This window comes from Copadichromis virginalis, unplaced genomic scaffold (genome assembly GCF_057382275.1).
Source record: "Copadichromis virginalis isolate Kocher_CV1m ecotype Utaka unplaced genomic scaffold, C_Virginalis_male_GT1.1 unmapped_scaffold_1, whole genome shotgun sequence".
Taxonomy (NCBI): domain Eukaryota; kingdom Metazoa; phylum Chordata; class Actinopteri; order Cichliformes; family Cichlidae; genus Copadichromis; species Copadichromis virginalis.
In genome coordinates, this window is record NW_028188589.1 from 4,250,192 (window position 1) to 4,260,580 (window position 10,389).

At 42.8% G+C, this 10,389-nt stretch overlaps 1 protein-coding gene across 1 annotated transcript; it reads left to right on the forward strand.

Annotated features, from left to right (window-relative positions):
* The first annotated feature begins 3,212 nt into the window (after positions 1-3,212).
* LOC146679600 (protein NLRC3-like) lies at positions 3,213-7,041 on the forward strand. The gene is made up of 5 exons (XM_085450254.1): positions 3,213-3,335; positions 3,591-3,692; positions 4,685-4,763; positions 4,925-5,111; positions 5,240-7,041. Exons 1-5 carry the CDS (start codon positions 3,217-3,219, stop codon positions 7,039-7,041), a joined length of 2,289 nt encoding a protein of 762 aa, XP_085306380.1. The 5' UTR covers positions 3,213-3,216.
* The last annotated feature ends 3,348 nt before the right edge of the window (positions 7,042-10,389 follow it).

Below are 10,389 nucleotides of genomic sequence, written 5' to 3' on the forward strand. Positions count from 1 at the left end.
TATCAGGGACAATCTAGACATGTGTGACAATACTGAACATGTCACATGACACACCTCAAACATCATGTGATCCACTCTCAGTCTGCACTTTCATTCATGACTTCAACAGGTTGAAATGAGCTTTGAAGAAACATTCAGTGAAATAAATCTTTCATGGATTCATGTGAGCAGCAGATGAACTTTGTACCAACAACATCTTCAATAACAGAGTCTGAATGAAGCTCAGGTGTTGATGCTGCTCACTGATTGGACGCTTGCTTTCAGCTCTGCTCTCAGTCTTTACTGCACAGGTGAAGGTAGAAAGTGTGACTGGATCTATAGACTGGAAACAGAGAAACATGCTGAACATTTGAAGCTTTGCAGCAGAAATGTTCATGTTACAAATACAGCAGAGCTGATCTGGGATCAGTGTGTTCACACCTGCAGCTACAACAAGGTTTCATGTCTCCACACGTCAGCATGTGAACTTTACTCTGACTCAGTCTGAGCAGTCAGACGGCATATTTTTAAAGTTAACACATCAGCACACACAGAGCTGAGCCCCTCCCACCTGTGCTGAGTTTCAGGTGGAGCCCCGCCTCCTTCCAGGAAGCAGCTCACCTGTGTGTCCGTGTTTAGTGTCCAGGTGTGGAGTGGAGCTTGTTGTTGGTGTGTGAAGAAACTGTAAGTTTGCTTTGTTTCCTCCTTTAACGGTTTGTCTTTAGGAACTTTACTGTTTGTTCAGCTCGTGTTTGATTTCTTCACACAACAAACTGTGTGTGTTTGTATTTCCGGTCTCTCCATTAAAGTCAGTGTGTAATGTTTCCTGGCTAACATCAGCTGTGTGCAGCTTAGTTCAGCACAAATCTGCCGCTCCATAGTTCACGGTAACGGACTCACAGCTGGACCAACGAGGCCGAGTGTGTCCGCCACTCTGAGCTACGTTCGTGTTTGTGTACTTGTAGTTTGTACTTTGAGTTCACTCAGAGCCCACAGAGGACGCAGCGTACGTGATGACGTCACAGCCCTTTACCTCCTTTACTGTCACTGTGATTAATATTTACACACGAGACACCTGCAGAGCTCTGACGCTAAGCTAGCACACAGCATGCTAACGCTAAGCTAACGCTAAGCTAACCTAGAACCCAGAGTGAGTTAAAGCTGAGTAAACACTGACCCCAGACCAGCACCGTGATTTGATTTTGATTTTATTGATTAGCATTCAAATATCTCAGTGAAAACAGAACAAAAATCGACCATAAAGCAAGTAAGCATGAAACAAGGCTAATCAAAAGGTATTGGCTGAAGCATTTGCTTATTACGCCAACCCTTTTCACAAAATATCTTTTTGCATGCAGCTCCTGTACACAGGGCCTGAAGCAAATAAGAAAACAAAGCAAAAACCAAACAAACAAACAAGAAAAAAAAACTTTCCACCTTAGATAAGTAACTACATCAAAGCAAAAGAATCAAGAGGTTGTTTTTTTTTTTTTTTTTGCTCTTTTCATTCTTGATTTATATATTTTTCTAATACTCTATTTTTAAACATGTTTTTAAACAAGGAAAATGAACTACACCTTTTTAAATCCCTGTCAGAACTATTCCACAGGTTACCTCCTCTAACAGAAACACATCTCTGCTTTATATTTGTCCTTATCTTGTTTTTTTTAAAGAAATCTCTTCCCCTTAAGTCATATTGACTCTCTCTGACTTTGAACAGCTTCTGAGTACTGGGGCAAAGCAAGTTATTTTGTGCTTTATACATTATCTGTGCCATTTTATATTCAACTAAATCATAAAATTTCAGGGTATTCAGATTAATAAACAAAATGTTAGTTGGTTCTATATAGTTTGATTGGTTTATAATTCTTATAGCTCTTTTTTGTAACTTGAAAATAGGAAGAGTGTTCGTTTTATATGCATTACCCCATATCTCCAGACAGTAAGTCATATATGGAAGCAACAGAGTACAATAAAGTGTGTATAATGATTTTTTGTTCAGGACATGCTTTGTTTTATAGAGAATAGCAATGGTTTTTGACATTTTTGTTTTCACAATGATAAAGTGAGCTGCTGCTGCTGAACTTGAACAGGTAACAAAGTGATGAGCAGTCAGGCTGCAGGTTTCTACCTGTTCATGTTTCTACAGTAGAATCACTTTGAAGTGTCTTTGTGCTGTTTCATCTTTGATTTGTGTTCATAAACACTCAGAGAAACATCACGTGACCTCATCAGGATCTGTGTTGGTGTGTGGGGCTGTACCTCAGCTTTATGTTGTTACATGCTCATTTGTTCATTTTACACAGTAACATCAAAGTAATGTTATGAGGAGTAATGAAGTAACGTACTCCATTACTTTTAATCAAAGTGTTCTGTGTAATATGTGTAATAATGACTGTTTTGAGTAATGACCAACACTGATCACAACAAAGAGGAAATGCCTCCAACATGCACAAACATTTGAGCCACAACATGCAGTTAATGTGCACAAATGTCTTTGATATGCTGCTCAGTGATGGTGGTGACTGTCAGAGCAGAGCTACTGAGAATCAATAAGTAATATCAATGATGGGATCAGAATCACTAAATTCTTCTCATCCCTGTCAGTATCATACATGTGCTGTATAATGTGATAAATGTAGAGGTGCTGGCTGTTCTCTCACTCTGCTGTTTAGCTGTAAAGGACGCCTCCCTGCCTTTGTCTCATTCATGACCTTTAATAGTCTCTTCTAACATGCAGAGATCTGTATGATCTGTTTCATAGAGTCTAACCAGCCTGTACAGGTAACAACAACAGTCACTGCATCACTGACACACAAACGTCATCTCTGTCAATAACAACATTCATACATGGAATAAAAACACATCAGTGGATCATTGCTGGAGCTGATGTTTGTGCTCCTGGTGCAAAGGCTCTCAGTTTCCTCCTTGAAATAACATCAGTGGTGGGTCAGCGACATGCTTTCTTTCCCTCTCAGGTTTAAATATCTGGGACTCTCCACCGTTTGGTTTTAGAGCTGAAGAAGCTTCTCAGATGAAACGTCTTCCAGAAACTTAAAGACGTCTCTTTTCTCTCCAAGCTCCTTAGATCACATGACCTGGATGACTGAACCTACAGACATATTGACCTGGTTTCATGGTCACATGACAGGTCAGAGGTCAGCGACTGTAACTCAGTTCCTCCTGTTAATGTGAACTCACTGAGTGTTTGTGGTTTACCTCTCAGACTGACTGAAGATGATGATGGAGGAAGAGGAGGACAGAGCAGAGTCTGCAGGGTCCAGCTGTCCGTCTGTGAGGAGTGACCGGTCCAAAGATCACCCTCCAGACTTCAGTGGTGAACCTGGAGCAACGAGGTCAGAGAGCTGAACTCACTGAGTAACAGAAATAATTCTGCACTGACATTATAATCAGTGTTGACTCTGGTTGATTGTCTGACTGTGTTTGTGAGCTGAGAGGAAATGAAAATGAGTTTGTAACAAAAATCAGTTTTGTCCAGTTTTCCTGTAAAAAGCTGAACTCTAATCTAAGAGGATGTTACTGACAGGAAACAGCTGCATTATCTGCAGTCTGTGTGATCACAGCTGCTTCAATCATGTTTGTGTCTGCAGAGGTCAGAGGTCACAGTCTGCAGGGTCCAGCTGTCCGTCTGTGAGGAGTGACCGGTCCAAAGGTAGCAATCCACTCTTCAGTGGTGAACCTGGAGCAACGAGGTCAGAGAGCTGTGATGACTCCTTTACATGTTTGTGTTTCCTGGATAAATATGACCTGAAACATCCTCAGATTGTTACAAAGATTCATTAAAAAGAAAACAATGAAAGAGAAAAGATCCAAATGTTCGACTTGGTCATTTGCTGTTTGAGGACAGTGATGCTCATATCTGTGGGGAAAGTGTGACCTGAGTGGGTTCATGTTTGTCTTTAAAGAACAGAGCTGCTCTGATTCTCTTTGTGTCTGATCTGTTAAACAGTCTGAGAGGTCACACAGAGACCCAGCAGCTAAAGCCTGGATCATACTGGCTGCTGTTACTCCATCAGGACAACACTGAACCACAGTGGTGTGGATGTAGTGGATAAATCCCACCATACTGATGCTCAGAGTTAACCACAGGGAACAAAACCAGATGTTACCTTCAGATTGTGACCTTTGGAGTGGACGATGCAGATTTCAATAGAGAATAAATGTTGTTGTTTTTCAGCTGTGAAGAAAGAATCTAATTTTCTGAACTTAAGAATTTATGATGCTGGAAACAACATGGAGACTATAACACAACATTTCCACTGTGTTCATAGAATGAATGTAAAACTGTCAGACATTCATTAAATATGCAAAATGTCTACAGAAGCATCAGAGGGTCAGACGTGAAGCACTCGGTGATTTTGACCAAATGACTCATCAGTTATTGATCTGTACTACACTGATCTACCACGTTAGTAAAGCTGGTGTTCTGGTGGTGGAGGGAGACTCGGATCATGTTCTGGTTTTGGAGCAGTGATCTGCTGATGGTTCAGTTTGATGAGCTTCTTCAAAATCATCCCTGACATCACCACTGAAAGGACGTCCATGAAAACAGACTGAAAATTACTGATATGTTCACAATCTGAGAGTTTAAAACTTGACAGACTTGATTCAGATGAAGTTATTTGAGCAGAAACTCCTGGATCTTTATCCTGTGTGGATCTAATCCTTCATGGTTCCTCCACAGAGTGGACCAGCAGAGCTCAGAGGTTCCCAGTGGTCAGTCTGCCCAGCAGCATCAAACACAGCTGGACTCCATATTTATGGTCTGTACATGTACAACAACTACTGTTACATCTGTTCTGTTCACAGTCATCTCCATGCTGCTCTTTGTAGACCAGTGGATCGTCAGTGTGTCCAACATGGATCTGATGTTTGGCTCCATGATTTCAGTCTGATTGGCTCATTCATAAATATTCTGTTCCAGCTGCTGGAGGACAACATCATCACTTTTGTGAAGAACGAGCTGAAGAAGATCCAGAAGGTTCTGAGTCCAGATTACCCAGAATACTTAGAGAGTCAGAGGAGCAGCAGCAGAGAGGCATTTGTGAAGATCACAGTGGACTTCCTGAGGAGAATGAAGCAGGAGGAGCTGGCTGACCGTCTGCAGAGACGTAAGAGGATTTATCTAAAGATTTTAGCTGCTGGATAAATGAACATTTTCCAGAGATGGAAGATGGAGCAACATGTTTTAAAGATTAGTTCTTTTTGGAATTGAGTGTTTATTTTTCTTCTCTATCAGAACTTCAAGCTTCAGTTTGTCATCGTAACCTTAAATCTACTCTGAAGAAGAAGTTCCAGTGTGTGTTTGAGGGCATCGCTAAAGCAGGAAACCCAACCCTCCTGAATCAGATCTACACAGAGCTCTACATCACAGAGGGAGGGACTGCAGAGGTCAATGATGAACATGAGGTCAGACAGATTGAAACAGCATCCAGGAAACCAGACAGACCAGAAACAACCATCAGACAAGAAGACATCTTTAAAGCCTCACCTGGAAGAGATGAACCAATCAGAACAGTGCTGACAAAGGGAGTGGCTGGCATTGGGAAAACAGTCTTAACACAGAAATACAGCCTGGACTGGGCTGAAGACAAAGCCAACCAGGACATCCAGTTCATATTTCCATTCACTTTCAGAGAGCTGAATGTGCTGAAAGAGGAAAAGTTCAGCTTGGTGGGACTTGTTCATCACTTCTTTACTGAAACCAAAGAAGCAGGAATCTGCAGCTTTGAAGACTTCCAGGTTGTGTTCATCTTTGATGGTCTGGATGAGTGTCGACTTCCTCTGGACTTCCACAAAACTACAATCCTAACTGACCCTAGAAAGTCCACCTCAGTGGATGTGCTGCTGATAAACCTCATCAGGGGGAAACTGCTTCCCTCTGCTCGCCTCTGGATAACCACACGACCTGCAGCAGCCAATCAGATCCCTCCTGACTGTGTTGGCATGGTGACAGAGGTCAGAGGGTTCACTGACCCACAGAAGGAGGAGTACTTCAGGAAGAGATTCAGAGATGAGGAGCAGGCCAGCAGGATCATCTCCCACATCAAGAAAGCTCGAAGCCTCCACATCATGTGCCACATCCCAGTCTTCTGCTGGATCACTGCTACAGTTCTGGAGGATGTGCTGGAAACCAGAGAGGGAGGACAGCTGCCCAACACCCTGACTGAGATGTACATCCACTTCCTGGTGGTTCAGGCCAAAGTGAAGAAGGTCAAGTATGATGGAGGAGCTGAGACAGATCCACACTGGAGTCCAGAGAGCAGGAAGATGATGGAGTCTCTGGGAAAACTGGCTTTTGATCAGCTGCAGAAAGGAAACCTGATCTTCTATGAATCAGACCTGACAGAGTGTGGCATCGATATCAGAGCAGCCTCAGTGTACTCAGGAGTGTTCACACAGATCTTTAAAGAGGAGAGAGGACTGTACCAGGACAAGGTGTTCTGCTTCATCCATCTGAGTGTTCAGGAGTTTCTGGCTGCTCTTCATGTCCATCGGACCTTCAGCAACTCTGGACTCAATCTGATGGAACAACAAACAACCTCTACATGGTCTAAACTATTTAACAAACCAAACCTACAATCTCTCCACCAGAGTGCTGTGAACAAGGCCCTACAGAGTCCAAATGGACACCTGGACTTGTTCCTCCGCTTCCTCCTGGGTCTTTCACTGCAGACCAATCAGACTCTCCTACGAGGTCTGCTGACACAGACAGGAAGTAGCTCACAGACCAATAAGAAAACAGTCCAGTACATCAAGGAGAAGCTCAGCGAGAATCTGTCTGCAGAGAAAAGCATCAATCTGTTCCACTGTCTGAATGAACTGAATGATCGTTCTCTAGTGGAGGAGATCCAACAGTCCCTGAGATCAGGAAGTCTCTCCACAGATAAACTGTCTCCTGCTCAGTGGTCAGCTCTGGTCTTCATCTTACTGTCATCAGAAGAAGATCTGGATGTGTTTGACCTGAAGAAATACTCTGCTTCAGAGGAGGCTCTTCTGAGGCTGCTGCCAGTGGTCAAAGCCTCCAACAAAGCTCTGTGAGTACATTTGTACTCATGTCTTTACTTTTAACATCCAACTGTGTCAGTAATTTATTTCACCAGGTTTTCTGTCTTTGTATGAATTTGTAAAGTTTTGGGATTTCTCCAATACAACTGTAACCTCTTTGATGCCTCCAGAACTCGAGACGCTGGATTCACCATAAACTCTGATCATCACTGCTGCTGTTATGTTATCAGTCTTTGTTTAAACACTTAGGCTGCATGTGCCTGATGTTGTGATACTTTATATTCACATGCATGCTCCTAGATACATTTCTACTGCAGGTCTATTTTAGTCACAAATGTTGGTGAAACACTTGCTTTTACATGCATGGTGGGTCCTGCATTAAAGAAAGCATTTGAATTACTCAGTGAATCCTGGCAGCCAGAGAAACATCCTTAGTTCCACTTTAAACTAAACTCTGCTTCGGTCTTCCACAGTGTGTTTGTTGTTTCTTTGTTGTTGTTGGCCTGCTCTCTCCTCTCACTCCAATCTGGTTGCAGCAGATGTTTGTCCCTCCCTGAACCTGCAGACTTGGGTGCAGCACCTCAGTTCATCTTCAGTCTGAAACCAGCTGTTGTAGCTATATCCCCTCAAGCACACCTTCCCTGGTCATCTCTGCTGTGGTTGCTATAAAATTTAATCTTGAGTAAAAAAAAAAAGAACAAAAAACCTCAAGTCAGACTTGATGCCATTTGTTGGCAGCATGGTGCCTGTTTGTCTTTGATGATAACCTGCAGCACAGTCTAAAGCAAACCTTCGGACTTTATTGACTTTATGCATGTATATATTCTTCCTGTTCACCTTGGACACACAACAGCTCTCTGTTTGTTGTGATTGGATCTAGAACAGCCAACATATCCTAATCTAGATGATTTCTAAGGTGGTATCTGGGAGGAAAAGTTAAAATCAGCTTGGATGGCCTGTACTGTATGATGGCCTTGGTTGCACCACATTGATAGCCATGCAGGGTGGTTCACTCCTTGGGCAAGAAGACCGAGGAGTGAGCCACCCTTGGTCAAAGCTTGGTCATTCAAGCTCAATGTTTTCCCCTTGTTGGTTGATGATAGTATTTTTTTTTTACCTGACTTATAGTCATCATTGTCTTCAAATTAACTCACACACTGCTGACTGCTGTAGCTTACCTGGCTGAGCAGGTGACCCATGCACTGAAGGTTAGAGTCGTGACTCCAGGGCCTGGTTTGAGTCTGCCCAAGACCATTTCCTGTGTGTTATTCTCCTCACTTCTCCCTCCCTTCCTGTCTTCTTTGTCCTATACAGTGAAGACAAAAGGCCCCAAGTTGTGAAAACTCTTCCCCTTCATCATCTTCCATCTCTCTCATCTAAAATCTCCAGTATTCTCTGAGTAGAGAATCTTTTCACAATCTTGAATGATAAGGATCCAAGTGGGTAAAGTTATTTATTTGTTGTGTTCCTATTTGCAGCTGGGATAGATTAAGAAAAACTATCGGCTGCCCAAATTACATCCAGTTTAGAAGACAAACATTGAGTGAAGCGTTTGTTTCATCATCCTTCACAACTCATCAACCAGGTGTCACAAACTGCAGCAGGACAGTACAAAGCATGTCATACTGGATGGCTGCAACAACCAGAGTTTTACCTACCTTTGGTATTTCGTGACAGCATGAGCGTAATATTTACTGAACAGAGTCGTCTTCTGCAATCTTTTCAGATTCAGATTCAGAACACTGTATTTATTTTCAAGGGGCAATTAGGATACTGAGCTTTCCAACCGTACATACAATACACAAACATCACATTGGGGAGACGGGTCAGGCTAGGTAGCTGGCCGGTCAGCCGCTAGAGCAGCGACCCGGAACCGAACAGCAGAAAATGCACAACATCAGGAAAGATGAGGAGAAAAAAGAACTCCTCCCAGACTGAGCTTCAACAGGGAGATCAGTTTGAGAACAGACAAAAAAAATGACCTTAGCGCAGAGCACATGAAAACTCTTAATGCACCATAGAAACACATGACAAGCAACAGGGATGGGTAAAAGGTGAGAGACAGCCGGTGTAGACAGCGCACCCGGGCCTGCAGCATTTGCGCTGGTCCCCTCGACCCACCGTCTGCACCGGGAGGGGATAAGCATGCTTAGGATGGGAAGGAACAGTCTAAACACCGTCTGTTATCAGGGTGAGATTTGTTATGTTCAGCTCCAGCCTTGAGACCACAGCTGGCGCCGGTATGTTAGCCGCATGAAATGATGGTGGCTTTCTTTGGTGCGAACAACTGCATGTCAATTTCACAGCTGATCTAACAGTCCGTCACTCGTCTCTCAATCTCCCGTTGGAGAGCCACGAGCTTCTCCGAGAGGTTATCAGTTTTGCGCTCAAAGAGCAAAGTCTGAGAACTCACGACCGCCATGAGCTTCTTCAAGATCTTATCCGTGCTGCGTTCAATGAGCCCATTTTGAGAAGTCACGACCCGTCCCATTGTTTCAGTCACAGCGGGCAGCCTTGTGGGGGTTTGAACAGCTGATTCCGCTTTCTTTAATCTTCAATAAGCCAGGGCCAAGCCAGCTCAGATCAACAAGAACCCTTTGCTGCTGTGAATGTCCGTGCTGCTATATTTCAGGATCAGGCTCTAAATGTACAAATGGATCTGAGAAGATTTCCAATCATGTTTCTACTAGATTTACAGTTTGTTTTCATGTCTTCTGACTCAGATGGTGGAGCAGGTGGAGCTTGCAAGGAGTAAGTGCTGCTATAGAAGAAGAGTTGTGTTTTAATGAAGCTATTTAGTTAACCAATAATTGTATTGCATGCTGGCATTAAAAATGTTTCATTTGACTGATTTAATTGTTTGTTTGTTTTCTTCCAGACTGAGTGGCTGTAACCTCTCAGAGAGAAGCTGTGATGCTCTGTCCTCAGTTCTCAACTCCCAGTCCTCTAGTCTGAAAGAGCTGGACCTGAGTAACAATGACCTGCGGGATTCAGGGGTGAAGCTTCTGTCTGCTGCACTGCAGAGTCCACATTGTACACTGGAAACTCTCAGGTCAGGATCCAAACATATCATTAAATGATATTATTGTACAAACAACCAAGCTTTATAGAATTGGCAGGTGAACTTTTCTTTATCTTTGGATTGCTTAGGAGATTCTTAATTACTGTCTGAAGATTTTTTACAGTCACATATTTTGTTTTAATGGTCAAACAGAATTATTGTTCAGTTCAATGAGCAGGTAGCTGTGAGATTCATAATAATGAGGTATATTTGTATTAAAGATGACTAAACGTGAACAGTAGCTGTTAGTTACTTTGTTTACTCATGTGTGCTGATGTTGTGAGTAATTTAAAGCTGAAGTAAACTTGTAATGAGTTTAA